Genomic DNA, 19,406 nt, shown 5'->3' with positions numbered 1-19,406 from the left:
GAAGAGAAGCTAATATGGCTCTCTCTTCGTAGTCCCTGTTAGACATCCTGACATAATGAATTCAGATGGTCCAGGTTAGAAGCAACAAAATCATGGCTAGTATTTCAACATCACTTGAGAAGGATGTTTAATTTCAGAAGAAAGCAGTCCTACATATTTGTTTAACACATGCACTGAATGACATATCCTGGTAAGAAACAACTCCAGATCCTCACAGTGTTAGTGGAGACTGAGTATCTGGTTAGTATCTGGTTAGACACTGTGTATCTGAGACTTTTAGGGTCATATGAAATAACATCAGTTTTGTCTGAATTTAGAAGAAAAAATTACAGGTCATTTTAGGCCTTTATGTCTTAACTAATTTGTGTGATCTGGCTTCATAGATAAATATCTTGGGATCATCTGCATAGCAATGAACATGCATGACAGAAACATTACAGAACCATTTGGAATGTCATGACTATCAATGGAGACATGAGAGCAAACGCAACATGTTTACCCATCACCCTGTGCAGCTGGCTGCTGCCTTTTCTTTTGACTGTGACCTGATTTTGCCATTGTTTTCCACAGGTTCCATTTCTGGAGAACATTCAGTATCCAGCCTATCACGAAGGGGCCACGGCTATCATGGTGTCTACACACGCATGTGGGTTTACTGCTGGGATATTAGGCTGTCGATTACAGCCAGAAATCATAATCATGATTGCGATCCGTGATTGTTATCTTGATTATTCAACACAATTATGTGATTGAGGATGTTCAGTGAGGAAGTTAGGCCCTGGCAAGGCCATGATGTATCATATCATTTTCCCTATTACATATTATTAGTTCACCACAGTCAAATATCGGTACTTGCATACAAACCCAATTCCAAAAGTTTATGTGCTGTGTAAAAAGAACACTAAAAACAGGAATGCAAAGATTTTCATATATCCCATAAATCCATATTTGATTCACAATAGCACATAGAGAACATGTCAAATGTTTAAACTGAGAAAATGTACCATTTAAGAAAAATATGAGCTCATTTTTTAATTGATGGCAACATGTCTCCAAAAGGTGGGACTGTGGAACAAAAGGCTGGAAAAAGTAAGTGGTTACTGATGGGCAGAGGTTCACCAATCTGCAAAAAGTGCATCTACCATTTATGTAACAATGTCATAATAATGTTCCCTAATGTAAAATTCCAAAGATTATAATGATAATACATAATATAATCAGAAGATTCAGAGAATCTGCAGAAATCTCTGTGCAAGGACAAGACTGAAATGGAAATCACTGCATGGGCTTCCAGAAGTTGCTTGTCTGTGAACACAGTTCGCTGTGCCGTCCACAAATGCAGGTTAAAGTTCTGTCATGCAAAGAAGACCGCCATATGGTCCAGAACGCTGCTGTCTTCTTTGGCCCAAAGCGTATTTAAAATGGACTGAGGCAAAACGCCAAACTGCTTGCAATCAGACAAATCAAAATTTGAAGTTCTTTTTGGAAATCATGGATGCTGCTTCCCTTGGACCAAAGAGGAGAGGGAGCCTTTGGCTTGTTGTCATTATGCCTATGGAACTGGCAGCCTGCACATGTGGTATAAACAAGTTTTAGAACATGTGCTGTCATCTAGATGATGTCTTTTTCAGAGAAGGCCTGGATATTTCTCTAAGACAATGCTAATCCACATACTGCATCTATCACAACAGCATGGCTTCATAGTAGCAGAGTCTCAGCCTGCAGTTTGGACCTTTCACCAATGAAAACATGAGTGAATCTTGTAAGAGGAAATACAGCAGTTGTGAAAACCCAGGACTATTCAGCAGTAGAATCATATATCAGACAAGAATGGGACAAATTCCCTCCTCCAAAAATCCAGCAACTGGTCTCTGCTGTTCCCAGATAGAGTGATGCTACACAGAGATCAACATGGCTTAGTCTCAACTTTTTGATGCATGTAACTGCCATCACATTTAATTTGAGCTTCTATTTTTCTTAAAAATAGTAGTTTTTTTTTTTTTTTTTTTCCTGTTTAAACATTTGATATTTTCTGTGTTGGATTTATGAGATTTGCATTCAGTTTTTACACGCACATTTTTACACAGCATCCCAAAGATTTTGGAATTGCGGTTGTAAAACAAGAAATCACTCTGAATAGATTCTCCCATCAGTTTGACTCCTCTTGGTGAAATGTAACAAAAAATGAGGGTAAAGTAAAGGTCACCTGACAACATGTATTGAAGATGAAGGTGACAGACAGGATGAAAGCAAATCAGAGATAATTAATTGATGCATAATTAAAATTGAATGATAATAATACACACTGACACTATAGTGAATAAATGATTGTGTTGCAATGTCTCGAGCATTGCAGGATTGCTGCGTTGTGATAGCATCATTATCACGGGCAGTGTATTGTGAGTACACTCCTGGATTTGGCTAATCTTAGTCTACAACTCTAAAACTGTTTTGTGTATCATTCCTTTCTAGGCGGCAGTTCCTGCCTATGTGCTTGGTGTATGATTTTTCACTCAGTGATCTGCTGGCTCCAAGTAAGTGTTTCACTGATTTCATTCGATAGGTTGTGGTCTGTATATTGCGTAAAATGTTCCTCATAGTTTCCCAGGTCTTGTCCTTTCAAATGCAAATTTCAACCTGCTGTTTAATGTACAGTTTTCTGATGAAGGCCTTGCTATTATTTCTCCAGAAAAACAGAAGACACTAAACATTCTGAGTGGCATCATGAACTTTCTCCACTTCAGAAAGCAGAGGATACAGGTCGTCCTGGACAAGCAGGCTAAATTTGTATGTTTTATTGCTGCATTTGGGGATGGGGAGCAAAGTAAAACGCTGACTGATCAATGTCTCACAAGTCATGCCCCTATCGAATAACAATGATTTGACAGTGAAGTCGTTGAGCAAACATCTGAGTCAACCAAAACTCAGTTCAGGTCATTTCTGGAATGTCTTTGAGTGCCCAACTCAATACCTCAGTGCCACATTAAAAACCTTTGGGGCACTGGTAGAATATTAGTGAACTGGAAGATTTTATGCTAGAGGAGAGTTAATAATCAGTACAACTTGATACATTGTTGCCGTTTGTTTATATTCATGCAAGTAGAACATCCTGCATGTGAGAGAAGGTTCGTATGTTGGATTGCCACTGAAAATCCGTGTTGTTGTTTACTTCACAGAAATAAAATCTAATTAGAAGCAGCTTAATTACAGATCTGTGAAACTGTAGCAGTAACTGTTCCTGTGTGTGTGTGTTTTCAGCGGACAGACATGGACAGACTGCAGGCTTATATGAAAGGCAACAAGGAAGCAGAGAAGAAGATAGAGATTCTGACGTAAGTCGAGGAATAATTCTGACTTTTGCTGTTCAGTGTGTGGTTGGAAAAGTCATACCTATGAAACGATGCCATGCCTGAAACAAAAATCCAGGCTGGAACCATTTAGGCTCATTAGTGGAGACACTAAATCTCCACTAATAAAATTTAGTGCTAAATTTTCCAGAGTGAAGAGCTAATCCATGGCTATCTGCTCCGTCAGTACTCTTGCGTCTTACATGGCCTTAAAATGAGACAAATTACAGATTAGACACCCCACTCCCCACCCCCTCGATGTGAGCATTCTCTATGATTGGCCTCAGGTACAAATCAACCTATTGTCATCATGACAACATTATTTGTAGAAGCTGGAAGAAGGATCATATGGCTGCTGCCTTAACTTAAATGTTAGTGATCTATTTAGAAAAAACAAAGGGCTAAATGTTGCACTTTGTTTCATCCTTATTCAGGACCATCCCACCAGAGCAGCAGGCTGAGGCGGATGAGCTGGCAGCAGCTCTCTCTGAACTACAGGCCACCACCATGCATGAATACCAGGAAGTGGTAGGTGGTGATGAAGCATGGTCAGTATAGTAAATTGTGTTGTGTGCACTGTCAAAGTAAAAAAAGTGTTTTGTTTTTAGAATGCCAGAAACGACAGCATCGCAGAGTGGAAAGCCACAATAGCAGAGAAGACCCAGAAACTGGTGTGTGACTGACACAAACTCTGTGTAAGAACTTTACACATCTGCGTCCATCAAAGCCCTTTATTGAAAGGAGGAGTGTGTGTTTCTGTGTGTCAGGCCCAGGTGAAGCTGGACATCAGCAACCTGAAGGAAGACCTCAGCAAACTGAAGTCTCAGATCGTGGAATCTCCAGAGGAACTGAAGAGCCAGATGGAGAAGATGAGGGAGAATGTGAAGAACATCAAAAACTCCATCGTGAGTAGGAAAACTGTTTTCCTCTAAAAGCTGCTGGTTGAGTTGATCAGTATGCCATTCACTGTTTAACCCCTTAACTGGCAGCAAAAAAATCACCTGACAAAAACTACATAACGCCTTCTGGTCATTATTGGCTCTGAACAACCCATTTCATAGCCTATTAATCGGCTGCGTCTGGTCCGCGGGCCGAATGAAGTGCATTTATATGGCAGGCTAGACCCGCCCATTTTGACTGACACCTCATTCGGCCAATCATGTTAAGAAATGGGTTTCCCAGAGCCAATAATACTCAGAGGGCGTCACGTAGCTTTGTCAGGTGATTTGGTGCAGCCAGTTACATGATTGGCCGAATGACGTGTCAATAAAAATGGGAGGGTCTAGCCTGCCATATAAAAGGGACTACAAACGGCCCGTCACCGGGCCCTTGCCAGTTAAGGGGTTAATGGGTGCTTTCAGGAAGAAACAGACGAGCGTGTGGTGGAGCTGCAGAACATGGTGCAGAGCGTGACTCACACTGAGGCTGAGATCCAGCAGATGTATGGCCTACTGCAGGACCTGGAGAGCAGCATGAACAACACCAAGCAGCGGCAGGAAGAGGTACAATCTCAGTGCAGAGCTGTATATACAGTCTATACAGAGTGGCACATGTGGAAGACGTTTCCATTCCTGGAACCTTTGTTCACTGCTTATGGGCTGTTTAATACACTGGTGCTCACACAGTATATTCTTCTTAAGCTAAAATCAGATATAATTATTATGAGTATGTAGATGAAATAGTACTATAAAGACTTTCAGTTTGGGGTTCACATGCATCAGTCTTCAAACTAGGTTGGGTAGCGAGTTTTTAAACCGAACCAGCTTCACTGAATCAGTGCCTTCTAGCAGTGGAGTTCCTCTCTGAACACCAGAATCATTGTCAGCACAGTGGTGATTGACAGGAAGTGATTTTCATGTTAAAAGTTCATTAAAAGATGAGGGGGGGGGGGGGCAGAAACAATCATAATCCAGTAACAGACTGCTGAGCTGCAGTACTTGAATACACGGGTTTTGTTTTAAACAAGCTGAAGGTAACAGTAATATGAAGAAACTTAAATCTTACATTCTCTTATTGGCTTAGAGCGTATTTAAAAGGCGATTCTGTGGCTCAGCTTTGGGGAAGAATTTGAACAAACTAGTCTGACCCTAAAAATGTTTGTGTTGCAAATGGGAAAGAGGAGACGGTGTTTCTGCCACTGAACCGTAAACCCACTAGACCTCACTGAATGCATTTTTAAGAAGCTTTTAAAGGTGACTTATTTTTCTTTCCTGTCTGCATTTTATCCTGTTTCAATGGGGGCTGCCCGAGTTTCAAATACTGAAGTCAGTGTATGCACAAGTAAACCCATCTAGTTGGTTTCAGACAGTTTGTTGTTTTACGCTTGGATTTTTGTCATCATTGAGAGTGGATATCCCTACTGTGACCTTCTCAGGCACACAGCTCTGGCTGTGAGCACAGAAGCCCCGCCTACCTGCTGTTCAAACCTTCTGTTTGTGAGGGACAGTCAATCAGAAGAAAAAGAAGCACCTTAAAGGCAGAGGAACTAAAACAACTTGTTTCAGAGAGAATAAACTGAAGGGCTGCACCAAGGTTCAAAATATTATGGACTGGTACTTATATAGTGCCTTTCTACTTGCTCTGAGCTCTCAAGCTTCCACAAGTCTCATTCTCATAAAAACTCACACTCCCGATGGATACATCAGGGGCAACTCAGGGTTCAGCATCTTGCCCAAGGATACTACGACACATGGACAGGAGGAGCTGGGGATCGAGCCCTGAGCTTCTGATTGGGAGATTACCTGCTGTGTTTTGCTGTTGACAAAACCAACATTACTTTCTTTTCATGCTAGAAGTGGAACATAATCTCCCTACTGCCGCTCTATCTCCCTGCCCTCATTAACTGCTGTTCTGACTGTGTCGCAAACTTCAGGTTTAGGTGGTTAAAAATAATCACATGCTTTTATTGTGGTTGTAACAAGAGTCTATCAGAGTCTCTGTCAGTCAGCAACTGAGTCTTTGCTTTAAAAGGTCAAAATCTGTCACTGGGTTCAATATGTTGACATCAGAAGAATTGTGAGGAAGGAAATGTAGTTGCATTAATACATTAGATACAACTACCTAATCATCTTCTCTATCCTTGGTCCTGAGTTGATGCGGCATGGCCCAAAGGGGGATTATAAGAGCTAAAGTCTTTTTTTTTTTAGCTTTTTCGTTGTATTTCATTCTGTTTAACTGCAGTGTTGGGATTGGAGCTTTAGAGTCACTGATTTGTGTATCTGTGTGGTTTGTGTGTAGCACCAGGAGCTGATGGCCCAGTATGAGAAGAAGCAGAAGGAGCTGAAAAACCTGTGCATCGAGGAAGGACAGCTGAAGCGAGCTCTGGGCATGAAACAGGATAAGGAGTGCAAACAGAACATCCGCAGGCAGAAGAAGAGAGAGATGAAGGAGCAGCACGTTCAAGAAGTGCTGGGGTACTAACCTTAGTGCAGTAAATATACAGCATGCCTCATTACGGGGTATTTCCTCAAGATCATGGTTTCACAATATTTTGCCTGGAAATATTGTATCGATACAGGAACACCAAATATTGGTATTTTATTAAATAAATTAAAATACTCTGGGAATACTGCAAACAAGAGGGCTCATCTCATGCACCACCATCCTGAGATAAAGTTAGCTGAGCACACTTACATTAAATCCGACACTGGACAAAGCTGCCTCCTTACTCAGTCCCCTGGCTCAGTCCCATGAGTAAAAATAAGACAGCAAACTCCTTGCATTAAAAAGAAAAAAATATTGGTGGCTGCCTGATGAGTGACTAAATGGTTGCCCAGAGCTTGAGGGTGTTGCACCCTCACGACCACCTTTGATTGCAGGCGACTGCACAGGTTACCTGATAGGAGGCAACCTTTCTGCAAGCAGTCGCATTCTGACCTGGACTGACTGCAATCACTTTGATTATCAGAGGTTTGCAAATAATTGCTGCTTCATTTATAAATGCAGACATGTTGCCATCAATCTGAATGAGTCTTAGTCAATGAGCACAATTTGAGGAGACTCTGTTGAACTGGCTGGCTGCTTGTTGTATTCTGGTTCCATTCCTACAGAACAGGAAGGTTGCTGAATGCAAGAGTAAGAGTTAAATGTGAATATCTGTCAGCAACAGACAATTTGGCAATTTATCACACTTAATTGCTGTATTATCAGAAACAGACTGCACATAATTGCCAGCCTGACCCCATTCAATAGCAGACTGACTCTGTCTCATGGCAGGTTTTAGTGACAGCGCTTGATAATCTCATTTTGCAGCAACTACATAACTGAGGTGAGATAACTTTGTCTAATTAGATAAAACAAATACTGACAAAGTTTAACTTTGAGGACATAATTTGCAGTTTATAAAAGGTGATAAACTGTAATATGTTAGTGAAAATTCTCAGCACATCACAAAAGGATAAAAATCACAATAATATTGTGAAATTTTGTAATATATTGTGGGGTGTGTTGATTCCCACCTAATTTACTGAGATGTAAATGTGGTAAACTGACCCTGAAAACCAAACTTGCACTTTTCTGCAGGCAGTGTAACCAAATTCATCAGAAGCGTGAGGAGATGGCCGACAAAATCCAAGAGATCTCCGCTGAGACGCAGAAGCTGAAGGCGAGCATTAAGAGCCTGAGAGACGTATGCAGCAAAGAGACGGAGAAGGCTCAGGTACAGGCAGCTTCCATCTGCTCACTCTCAGTCATAGTTTGATTGTAACATGTTCCCCTTCCCTGTCTACAGGCTCTTTATGACACGCTGTCCATGTCCATGGATGAGATGCACAAGAGGTTTGAGAGGCATACCACGGATTTGAAACTGAATATCACCAAGATGTCTGCAAACTTCTAACCTGATTACTTTTCTGTTTTTTAACCATTATTACTGATCTGTTTTCATTTTTACTGTTGTAAGCCTTTACTGTTGTAAGCCGGCTTACTGTTGTAAGCCGTCTTAGTATGTAAGTGATTCAGATACACTCTGTATATTAATGAAGTTGAATTTTGTCATGTTTTGACATTCATAAATAAAACCAGTCCAGTAAGACGACTGTCTAATATTTAGCAGACAGTTATTTGTAATATTGCAGTCCTCTATGACCTGCTGTTACTATTCCTAAACCTCTGAGGCAGCTTTAAAATCTTAAAAAACTGACCAGTACAATAAAACTTCACTTTACCATTGTAAAAACCTCTGTGATTTAATACACAGAGCTGAGGTAGAAACAGGTTCTACGCCTGCTTCGAGGACCCCACCACCATCAGACTCACCCCTCCACCTGGAGAAGAGCCCCTCAGTGTGAACCCAGCAGAGGTGAGGAGGATCCTACATAGGATTCATCCCCACTATGAAAAGCTCAACAACACGTGTTTTAAACAAAACAAATATAACACAAACATGTGGCACTGCAGTTTTTTTTTTGTTTTTTTTTTTTAAAGCAAACTGCAACATCACAGAGGGGCTCGTTTTAGCAGTGGATCTGTTCATGGGAGGACACATTGAGGGTCTTCAGTGGGATTTCTAGGCATTTAGAAATGCTGAGGTTTGTGGCTGATGAATAATGAATTGCTACTTTTGATTTGGGCTGGACAGTTTATATAAATCATGTCTTCATAAGTGCTCAAAGGGAGAAGTTGCAAACTGCAGAAAAATTAAGGTTTGTAAACCACCTATGAATATGTGGGTGGTTATTGTAAAGCTGCAGCTTATCTCTATAAATGGTTAATAAATTCCATCTGCCACGACCAGTTGGGTGAGGGGAAAGAGAAGGGAGGAGAAACGGGACAAAAGACACTGGGAGAAAGAGCCAGAGTCTAATGATTAAATAGAGTAGTATACAAACATGGAGTAAAGAAATGCTCAGTGCATCATGAGAAGACCATCACTGTGGCCCAGTGATGCTGCCTCTGTACTACAGGGTACAGACTGGCAGGTCTTCAGGCTGTCTTCTGTCTGTGAGCGCTTTCTCCATGTTCAGAATAACCGATAACCAGTCCCCATTATAGTAAGCTTCCACCGCCGTGTCGAAGAGGAAATCATAAGGCTCCAGAACAAAGTGGTCGCTCAGTTTAGTGTCCGATGTGCACGCAGACACAACAAGGCAGAGGAAAGTGAGCGCACAGCGGAGCTCCATGATGGTAAAATGTCGGGGCTCTGCAGCAGGACCCGAGCCTGGACCTGAGACCGACGAGCCGGTGCAGAGAGAGGACGTGTTGCTGCTTCTTTCTCCACCAGGAGCTTGTCAGGAGGTGGGATTTGAACAGTTGAGCCCCTTGGTAACACCCCCACCCCCCATCTGCATATGCATACGTATCGGCCACTATAGTGCGAGCTGGATTTACAGCTTCAAATCTGGGACCCCTGCGCAACTGGTAAACTGTCAGAACAATGTCGCTGATTTTTACTGGCTGAATGCACTTCCCAGTGACACAAAGTTATGGTTGAAATGTATGGAAGGTTATTGAAAACATTTAGGGAAAAGGCAACAAACCAGTGAAAAGTGTACAAAGGTAAGGAACCAGGTTTAGTTATTTTCTGATGGATGATTGATCCTGATGAACAGATTCGGGCCTGTTCTCATTCACAAACTGTCATATAGCTGTTTGTGTCCCCGAGATAAGCACAAGATGGCTTTTTGTATCACACAGCCTCACATACTACTAACCACAGACATTATATAAGGAGACATGACACAACGCTACCTCAGATCTGTAGGAAAATATTAAAATGCTGAGGATAGTGGTCGCCGATCAATGGTCTAAAATGTACTTTTAAAACCTTTTAAGGGGGACGTGTCTGTTCAGTGTGGGATGAGCAGAGACCTTGTGTGTGCGGCTACTCTGGATTGAAGCCATAATGAAACCGTAAAGTTGTGTAACTGTGGATATACACAGTAGAGAAAAAAACTTTCAGATCTTATTTTGGGGCAGAATTCCCATCAGATCTGAAGTGTGTTACAGTATCAGCAGTTCCAACCACATACTGTGAATTATTTAGACTCTTCTTCTGTATCATTAACATAGCCCGCAGATTTGCCACTCATTTATGGGAAGGAGAAAATTAAAGCAGCTTGATAAACTGATAAGCAACATCAGCCCTCTGTGTGGGAAGTCTTGAATTATTTGACGGTGGTTGTGGAGAGCTATATCTACGTCGGTGCACTTCTCCTTTTGCTGGTCATAGAATATAATCGAATCATGCAGGCCATGTGTTATTTTATTATCAATTATGCAATAATAAGTAAACTTTTTACAAAACAGGGTTGGGAAACATATGATTGTACACCCACCACCGTAATAAAGAAAAACAAAGGACTTTTATTTTTGCATTATGGCAAAAATACAACGACAAAAAGTGTAAGTGGGCGCGCATTGGATTATGGGGAACGCAGTATTCGCAAGAAAGATCGAGAGAAAACCAATAAAAACTACTTTCAGTCGGAGTCCCAGCTTTAAAGTAACCATTACCTGGGAGGGTTGATGCGTAGCCTGACTCTGTGACAGTGAAAAGTGGAGCACAGCTTCACTTTCATGTGTGCCATCATATAATTTAGTCTATTTCTGAACAGCGACATATCTTCTCCTTTAAATGCTCTGGCCTTTGCTGAGCTGTTATTGGAGTGCCTAAAAATAATAAACCTAATGCTATGAAGTATAAAATACATATAAAAAAAGTTTAGATTATTATTAATCCCACTGCATACTTTCACGAAAACACAATAATTGATAATCACAAGAAAGCTGAAATTAACTGTATAGTTATATGCATTTTAAAAAGGCACAAATTCGGACAACCATTTGACTTTAAAGGGGCGGAGATTTAGGACCCAGCGGTACCGACGGTATTTCGTCAAATATTAACTGGTTACAAAACCGGCAAGTGTGTAACTACAAACAGGTTATTAAACTCACTAACATCACTCGAGAGAGGGAAGTTTGTAGAAAAAAAAAAAAAAATCAGAAAAGACAACATGGACAGGACGGTCAGCCTGCCTAACCAGCCCGACAAAACCACCACAGGTAACACACAGACATGTCGACCTTCTGTTCACTGTCAGATTTAACATTTTGCTCTAATGAGCTAACCCAGTGTTAACTGAAAGCATAACTGTACTGGTAGCCAGATAACCTTCCAGTTACTGCTGAACGTGTGGTGATGTTGGGCTGCAGCCACACTGGTTACTGTTTGGTTACTGAAGCACTGTGTAAGCCCACCGAGGCGAGAGGACCGTGTCCATTTAAAATAACTCCGTGTTAGTAGGTACCCACCAAAAAAATTAAGTCTTCTCTTCATCAACATTTTTGGTTTAATGGAAGCCCCTGAGACTAAATAAATAATGGTTAAATAATGTCAGTGTTGAAGTGTCAACTCTGAAGCACTTTGTGGCTCAAGTAGAAATATGAAATGATAGAAACAGTCCTGCTATTTTCTGCTACATAACTGATAGAGCTCTTCCTGCATGTTTTTTTTTTGTTTTTTTCTTGCAGTGACTCTGGTTGAGAACAGCAGTGCCCCCAGTGGGCTGGAACTAGTTAGTTCCTACCAGACCAACAGAGTGGGTGACCCCATGGATCTGGTGGCCCTGGCAGAGCAAGTCCAGAAGGTTTGGATGGGTTAAGTTTTTGTTGTGGTTTACTTTCAGGTTATTCTTATTGTCACTGCGTATGCAAGCATACACAATGAGATTGGACATATGAGATTATAATAAATGTGTTATATGTCTGGGGGTGTTTTCTTGTTTTTTACCCCTCAGCCTAAAAAGGCTGATGGAGTATTGTTGGCAGCCAAGTTCAAACTGAGTCAACACGATACCTCGAGAACTGTGTGAGCTAGAAAAATCTCAGACAAGTTTGAATCTTGGACGACTTAGTTCTTACCATAACAATGCCAATCATAGAAAGTGGCTTATACTTTTCATGATTTTAGCATTTCTTATTTCTGGTTCTTCTTTGGCCATTTGCAAATGACTAAGGTTCATATGCACCCCGTTAAGGTAATCATGTACTGTAGAGCTTGTACTTCCCAGGGATTTGTGCCACCTAAAGATTCTACTGCCAGGATGCTGAGGGGGGAGCACTGGCAGCTGACAGTATATATATTTGTGTTGTTTGTTTTTTCCAGGGAGATGAGTTTGTAAAAGCCAATGCCTGCAACAAACTGACAGTCATTGCAGACCAGATTAGATACCTGCAAGAGCAGGCTAGAAAGGTAAGAGTTGTGCATGCTGAACGAGCTGCAGTAGTTGCATTCCTGTGATCTAAAGGCAGCATGTTTGCTTCTCTCTTAGACTTTGGAAGAAGCAAAAAGAGACGCTGAGCTGCACCACGCTGCCTGTAACATTGTGAAAAAGCCAGGCAACATGTACTACCTCTATCAGAGGCCATCTGGACAGAAATACTTCTCCATCATCTCTCCTAAGGTAGGCATCACACTGGCCTGTTGAGCCTCCTTCACATTATGTCAGCCTAGACTGACAGGAGGAGTTACAAAACTCCAGCACAGCTTAACGTGACGCTGCACATCTGTGTGTGAATGTAGTGTTCAAAGGTCATGCAGCCGGAAGGGAGCTGATAAACCAGACAGGCAGCTTAGGTTGAATTTAGCAGGTATGGATGGTTTAAAAGTACAAACTGGTTTCTGTAAGTTTTTTTTTTCCCCAACTATAAATGTTAATAAGGTAAGCAATTGTGGAAAGTTAGAATTTTATCAAATTTGGCTGCAATTCCCAATTTTTTTTTATTAAAAATGTACCTATGTGACACAAATACTTAAGCTTCTGGTTTGTGCTAATACCAAGTACTGATCTGATATCAGTGTTACACCGATAAACTGTAATCCTCACTGTGAGGAGGAGAGTAGGAAGCATTCTTTACATGTAAGGCAACATGTGACTAATAAATGGACCAAAATAAATGGAAACAGAAAAGTGAAGCTGACAGGGAGTCGTTGCCGGAGCTTTTCAGTCATGCCGACTCACTGGACCACAGTTTGTAGTCTTCTGCAAACTTTTTACAAACGTATAAAGAAAAGCTGTTGGTGTAGCAGGCTTTAATAGGTCTGATGTGCTGACCCTTTGCTGTTTATCTGTGACAGAGGGTTGATCAGTTTATTATTATGAAGTGATGTCTTGAACTCGTCAGCCAGCAGACTGCCTTACCATCGTACACAGGGCTGAACTTCAAAGGCCTCACCGAATAAAGAACTGATGGCTTAAACTGGGCTTTCATAAGGACGTGTGCTAAATGCTAACTACAGTCTTACATACTTCAGAACTACTGATATCAAAGAGTCAAACTGTTTAAGTGACTTTCCTACGCTGCCTTAAGTGTATAATTTGTTTAGGTTTTGTTTGTACACACACTTTTCTAATGGGGACTGTGCCTGGACACTTTTACCTTCATTAGAACTGTTTCTCCTTAGATGCAGCTGGAGATCCCACCAACATTCAGTACAAGGATCAGATGTAAAGCTGCACCATGAAGCTCATCAAAGGAAAAAAGCTGACATCCACTGTTTCACATCATTGCATGTTAGCACAGCTAGCTGTCAAACAAGCACAACAGCCTGCGTTTAGCAACAGAGTTCTGAGTTTGTGTAGTTTTTTTTTTTTTTTTTAAAGAAAAAAATCAGCTGCTTCTAAAAATGTTGTTCTTCGGCACCATTTTTGGTCAAAAAAGGCACCTTTTACAGCTTTATTCTGCAAACTTTGAGCTGTATAACGTTGGGATTAGAGCCCAAACTAGACAGCTTTTTAAGAGCGATACCGATATTTGACTTAAATGATATCAGCCAATATTTTTTTCCCTTTCTTTCAGACACACAAAATTTATGGAGTTATGGATAATTACTAGGATAATGTGACCATATAGGTTAGAAATTAATTTTAAAAATAAACAAATCGCTGGTCGTCTTGTGGCGTTCCAAACGTGTTTCCAACAGGGAAAATGCGTATTGCCCTCCGGTGGACGACTATGCAACATCAACACTCATAGCATGGTTGAAATGTGTTTCTCCTGTCATCTTTACTTTGAAACTTTTTATTTATATGCTGAAAAATGACAATTTGCGATACCAGTATAGAGGCAAATGCATAATATTGGCTGATATATCAGTTGGGGCACTAATAGGGACGTTCCTGATGATTAATTTGATGATTTTATTTTTTTAAATACAAATTTTAAAAGATGCCATGTTTTGTCCCTGTAAATAAATTACAAAAGATGTAATTTCATGTTTAATTGTATGTCAAGGCAATTAAAGTGCAATTTCTTCATTTCAAATCAACAGTCGATAGTCATTTCATCTTAATTGGAAAAATGTGGATGTTAAAAGTTATTTTCTTTTTGTTAAAAATCAGGTCAGTGTTGTCCATCACAGTGAGCTGAGAGTGTCTTCCTGTGAATGTGATTGTCAGTAGGTAAGAACTAATGTAAGGCAGAAGCTCCCAGTTATCAGTGGCAATGTTGAAGTGCACGGCGTCCTCCTCCGAGCTGACCTTCAACAGGATGTGAGAGCGTGGTGGGAGGACGAAAAGCACTCTGAACTCTTCTTTAAGTGACAGGTCTGATACGAGGAAGGAAAGGAAGTGCTTTTCCACCAGTGTATTCAGAGCTGCGTCCGTCAGCTGGCAGCAGAATAGGCTTACAGCACTGTCTCCCTCTCTGCGCACATTTCGTCCCATAATCCCTCAAACACCCTTAGTGTGCCACCTCGTCCCCAGCTCGAGGGGACAGACAGAGGCAGAAATGTCTGCTGGAAAGCCACGTGGATGTCGGGCAGGGTGGTGTGCCACGTACGCCCATCCTGGGTGGTGAAGATGGCGCTGGCGTGGAGGTGGTGGGGTAAGGCTGCTTGGGCTTCAGTCTGAGGTGAACTATGGGCGACGGTCTCTCTCTGAAAAGACACGGGACGCTGATGTCGCCCAGCTCCTCGTAGTGATGGTCTGTGAGGCTGAAGTGGAGGCGGATGCTGAAGAGTTGATCAAAGAGGGCGTCGTGAGCGCTGACGTGGATCAGCCCGTACCTTAAGGTGATTTCTGAAGCAAAGCTGGAGTCACTGAATTGATCTCTGTAGGCCTCCACTGTTGCACTCGCCTCATCTGGGCCTTTCTCTGCTTCATTTGGATTTACATCTCCTCCTCGTGGCTCAGGAGGCGCCTCCGTCAGCCTGAATACTGCTTTATCTGTCTGCTGAATGGTCAACATGCTCGTCAGTCCCTCATCCATGAGGCAAGAGAGCGACTGCTTCTTGACCTGACGCCTTCCCTCTTCCACCCTGTGCCAACACCCCAGCCAGCTTCTCTTTGACAGCGTGGTCAGGAGGGTGTAGTAAAGACGGGCGTGGTCCTGGATCTCCATGTCTCCATAGTGACAAACGAGGAGCTGCAGGACGTCAGCCAGCGGTGTGAGCAGTGAGTCCAGACTCGGGTGGATGAGCAGGCGGCGGCAGACTCCAAGGATGTAATTTCCCAGACGCCAATCACCATTTGCGCACAATGAGGAGAGGAGCGTGATGATGCTGGAGAGGAAGTTGAGGTGATGTTGGAGGATGTCTCCTTCTTCTGCCACGCGGGCCAGCATTTTGAGGTGCTGGCTGAGGTCCTGCGAGGTGAGCTGGGTGAGCGGGGCCTCGGTAATGACCCCTTGCAGAGCTTTGAGGAGCCCCACAGACCAGTTAGATTCAGACAGTCTGTCCTGGGTCTGGTCAGCCAGGTTGATGAGGTGTGGAGCCAGCTTGATATGGTGGAGGTAGAGCTGACACAGCTGCTTGGTCAAAGCGGTGGAGTAGCGCTCCACATGGCAGAAGTAATACAAAAAAAGGAAGGCCGCTCTGAAGAAAGTGACGACGTGCTCTCTGCCGCCTCTGTTCTCCACAATGCACAGCAGTGAGGTGAGGTGCTCGTAGAGGTAGGCCAGCCCCTGGCCGTCCTCCCCCTCCTCCCCTTCCTCCAGGTACACCAGGGATAGCAGGTTGAACCGGGCAAGCAGGGTGGCGCCGTCATTGAACAGAGTGGGCACCAGAGCCGAAGCAAGCCGCGGAGTCAGCAGCACAGGGAGAGTCTCGTCGCCGTCACCGCAGCTGATGGGCCGGTTCTCCGGGAAGTGCAGGATGCAGTCCATGTAAAAGAGTTTCTCAGGTGTGTTCAGGAGCGGGTGCTGGGAGAGCACCACCAGCCGTTTGAGGATGAAGGCTTCGTCTTCGGAGCTGAACAGGCTGTCTGTGAAGGCACCCTTCAGCAGCAGAGTGGCGTGAAGGAGGCACACCTGATGGGATGAAAACAGGTTTACGCTGAGCCAATAATTCTGTTCATGTTTGTTAAAACATACCAAAACCACACTAAAGGGGAAACAGGAAGTTACTTGACTTCCATTTAAGAAAAAAAAAGTCCTTTTGGCAGTAAACAGTAACAATTTTGGAATAATTACAATGTTTGAATTTAATTTATTAGGTTAAAATAATAAAATATTGGCTTTTAATCTATATCAGCTTTGTGGAAAATTAATCATTTTAGCCGACACAAAGTTCATTTGAAGTGAAACAGGAACAAGGAGAGCCTGGCTACATCAGCTGTGCTGAGCCTATAAACAGTCCTCCAGTGGGGTCTGCATCACTGTAAGGGATACTGGACAGGAGTGATGTTACCTGATTCTGGCCATCTCACAGCCAATCACATCCACAGGAGGTGCTAGCATGAGTTCTGTTTTTGTGTAGATGCAATTTCTGAATTTTACATATAAAGCGACTGAATATGGATTCACCCTGTCACTGCCAGGTTGATAATGTCAGCTAGCAGCTGTCTGCATCCAGAAATGTCATAATTTTCTGCTCCATCTGTTCCAGGCGGAGCTGTACAGGACAGCATGCAGACAGCATCACAGATGTACACATGGTGCAGATGGATGTTCTACATAAGCTTTAGTTTCAGAAGTGATCCTGAGAAGAGCTCTCTATTTATCCAATCTAACTGAACCATCAAAATAAATTTACTGTGGACACTGTGAGCAGGGACTGAATCAAATTTGTGTTTTGTGGTGGGTTTTTTGTTTGTTTGTTTGTTTATTGTTTTTTTGGGGGGGGGGGAATAAATGAAAACATGGTGCCTAATCAGGGGGGTAATATTAAAAACAAAAACAAATGTATTTTTGCTGATGGGAAAAATCTGAAATTCTCAGAGATTAAAGTAAAAAAAGTATATTATTATTATTGGGTTAGGTTAATTATGAAAGCTGGGATAGCTTCCCTGATATGCTGTAATCACATTCAGCCAGTTGTTATGAAGCACTTTGGCTCAGACACAAAAAAAAAAAAAACAAACATTCAAAATTCAGGACCGACACAGATATTTGATTTTGTATCACATCACTAAGATGTCGAAAGACTTTTCACCACAGACTTCAGCAATCTAACCAAAAGCCCATGCAAACTGCACACTGACTTCGAGAGAACTGGAAGTGCAAAAATGCCAGCTCATTTCCTGGACTAAGAAATCATTCCTGCACAGATTCCTCTCCACTGTTCTCTCAAAAGAGACTGCATGGCAAAAGATGTCAGTCGGACAAGTTTCTGTGTCTGATTTTTGAATTTGGGAGAGCCAATCATTATTGTAAATGTCAAATGAAAAAGTCCAGAAACGTGGACAGATGCTCTTTTTTTTTTTTTTTTTTTTTAAATAAATAAATAAAAAAAGCATCATTCCTTGTGACACAAACCTCACTAGTGCCCAGCAGCCGCAGCAGGTGAGTCCTGAATATAGCTGGAGGGACTCCAGGCACCATAGCAACCACCTCTGTCAGTCTATGTAACAGTGCAGCCTGACACAGAGGCGTGAGGAGGTAAGATTCATCCAGCAGGGAGGAAAGAAGTGATCGCAGCTCCTTACAGTCAGGTCCGGTGTGCAGAGTGGGCACTGTACCCATGGGTCCCAGGATGAGAGAAGACAGTATGGCTGAGTGTTTGCTGTTTGTCAGGCCTGACTCCTGGTCTGCCTCCCATGCAGCTGATACATTTCCTCCGAGGAGAGCTTTAAGGTGCTCAGGACCAGCTCCTGTTTCTTGGGTGAGCTGATAGACAGCGTTTCTTAACACCAGAGCGTGAAGCCCCGTATAGGCCTGGTGGAGCCTGGATGTTTCCTGCTGCCGGAGCCCAGCCAAGAGCTCCAGGCGGTGGGAGAGGAGGCCGGGACAGCAGGCCTCCAGTTCTCGCAGGCAGTCGCAGGCTGTGGCACGGACAGGACGCTGGCTACCATCGCCGTGGATGTCACTGGTGTCCTGGGCTATTTGAAGCAGCACATCCAGAAAGTCCAGAGATGCACAGGAGCGGCTCTTCGCACACTTAGTGCAGATGAGAATGGAGGTCAGGGCCAGGAGGAGGTGGCAACGAAACTGGACAGACTTGGGAGGACACTGGGCAAACACTGACATGAGCTCCAGGGCCGTCTCCTCACCCACAGAGTCTGAGCAACACAGCAGGGTTGGGTGCTCACACAGCGGGGACAGCAGGAGGACCTGTGCGTGGGTAAAACGCAGAAGATAAGAACACGGAACCCACAAACCCTAGCTACGACTTCACACAGGTAACTAAACACAAACACGTCGACGTGCGATTAAAACACAGCAAGTATGCAAGCACTGCTGTAAATTACTCAGACCTCTCTGTTTCCTAAAGCTACCAAAAACCCCAGAATGTGCTGGCTGCTGTCTTGTGAATGCAGTGAGCCAAACTCAATTTTAAAAATAACCAATTAGTGTTAGCAGCTGACAGTGGTACAATAACGCGGGGTACATGTCACTGCGTTTACCTTGACGCTGTAAGTGGCTCTGTCATCGCGGAGCTCCCGGAGCAGCTCCGCCAGGAAAGCCTCCGCGGTGGTCCCGGAGAGGAAGCCGGACGGACTGCGGGAGAAAGCAGAAATCCTCTCGACCCAGTTCGCCGCCATTGTCGCTCAAATCCAAAACTTTTTCGACTTGCGAGTTATCATTTCAGGAACTGTTGGTAAACATTTAGCTGAGAAAGAGCAAATACAACCTTCGTAAACATTAAGCATTCAGCGCTGGTACACCTGCAGGTTCCGGGTT

General features: G+C 43.0%; 5 protein-coding genes across 6 annotated transcripts in view; 3 read left to right on the top strand and 2 right to left on the bottom strand.

Moving 5' to 3' along the window:
• The window catches only part of LOC115779771 (kinetochore protein Nuf2-like), an 11,182-nt gene extending 2,786 nt beyond the window's left edge, over window positions 1-8,396 (top strand). Inside the window, 12 exon segments of the mRNA XM_030728568.1 lie at window positions 571-628; window positions 631-646; window positions 2,473-2,534; window positions 2,690-2,787; window positions 3,259-3,332; window positions 3,782-3,875; window positions 3,956-4,018; window positions 4,115-4,252; window positions 4,709-4,849; window positions 6,585-6,760; window positions 7,869-8,004; window positions 8,077-8,396. Coding sequence (XP_030584428.1) covers window positions 571-628; window positions 631-646; window positions 2,473-2,534; window positions 2,690-2,787; window positions 3,259-3,332; window positions 3,782-3,875; window positions 3,956-4,018; window positions 4,115-4,252; window positions 4,709-4,849; window positions 6,585-6,760; window positions 7,869-8,004; window positions 8,077-8,184 — 1,164 coding nt within the window. The 3' untranslated portion in view covers window positions 8,185-8,396.
• Window positions 1-9,555, bottom strand: part of p3h1 (prolyl 3-hydroxylase 1) — a 34,270-nt gene extending 24,715 nt beyond the window's left edge. Inside the window, exon 1 of the mRNA XM_030728567.1 lies at window positions 9,305-9,555. Within this exon, the coding sequence (XP_030584427.1) occupies window positions 9,305-9,466 (162 nt within the window). The 5' untranslated portion in view covers window positions 9,467-9,555. The remainder of the gene's footprint in view (window positions 1-9,304) is intronic.
• The window catches only part of c5h1orf50 (chromosome 5 C1orf50 homolog), a 26,321-nt gene extending 11,709 nt beyond the window's left edge, over window positions 1-14,612 (top strand). Inside the window, 1 exon segment of the mRNA XM_030728570.1 lies at window positions 13,563-14,612. The gene's annotated coding sequence lies outside the window, so the exon portion shown is untranslated.
• On the top strand, window positions 11,154-14,612 carry LOC115779775 (uncharacterized protein C1orf50 homolog). Of its 2 annotated transcripts, XM_030728571.1 has the most exons (5): window positions 11,154-11,351; window positions 11,820-11,935; window positions 12,454-12,540; window positions 12,620-12,751; window positions 13,753-14,612. In XM_030728571.1, the coding sequence occupies exons 1-5, from the start codon at window positions 11,303-11,305 to the stop codon at window positions 13,810-13,812; spliced, it is 444 nt and encodes a 147-aa protein (XP_030584431.1). In that variant the 5' UTR covers window positions 11,154-11,302; the 3' UTR covers window positions 13,813-14,612. The 2 variants fall into 2 exon arrangements, with proteins under 2 accessions (XP_030584431.1, XP_030584432.1); XM_030728572.1 differs by lacking the exon at window positions 12,454-12,540.
• ap5b1 (adaptor related protein complex 5 subunit beta 1) lies at window positions 14,554-19,406 on the bottom strand. Its single transcript, XM_030728564.1, is given in 6 exon segments — window positions 14,554-14,734; window positions 14,736-14,991; window positions 14,994-15,167; window positions 15,170-16,595; window positions 18,042-18,836; window positions 19,130-19,406. Coding segments are annotated over 6 exon segments (2,820 nt in total). The 5' UTR covers window positions 19,268-19,406; the 3' UTR covers window positions 14,554-14,703.

The sequence above is a fragment of the Archocentrus centrarchus genome, chromosome 5 (genome assembly GCF_007364275.1).
Source record: "Archocentrus centrarchus isolate MPI-CPG fArcCen1 chromosome 5, fArcCen1, whole genome shotgun sequence".
Lineage (NCBI taxonomy): Eukaryota > Metazoa > Chordata > Actinopteri > Cichliformes > Cichlidae > Archocentrus > Archocentrus centrarchus.
Note: the sequence above shows the minus strand (reverse complement) of the source record. Positions and strands in the feature narration are given on the sequence as shown.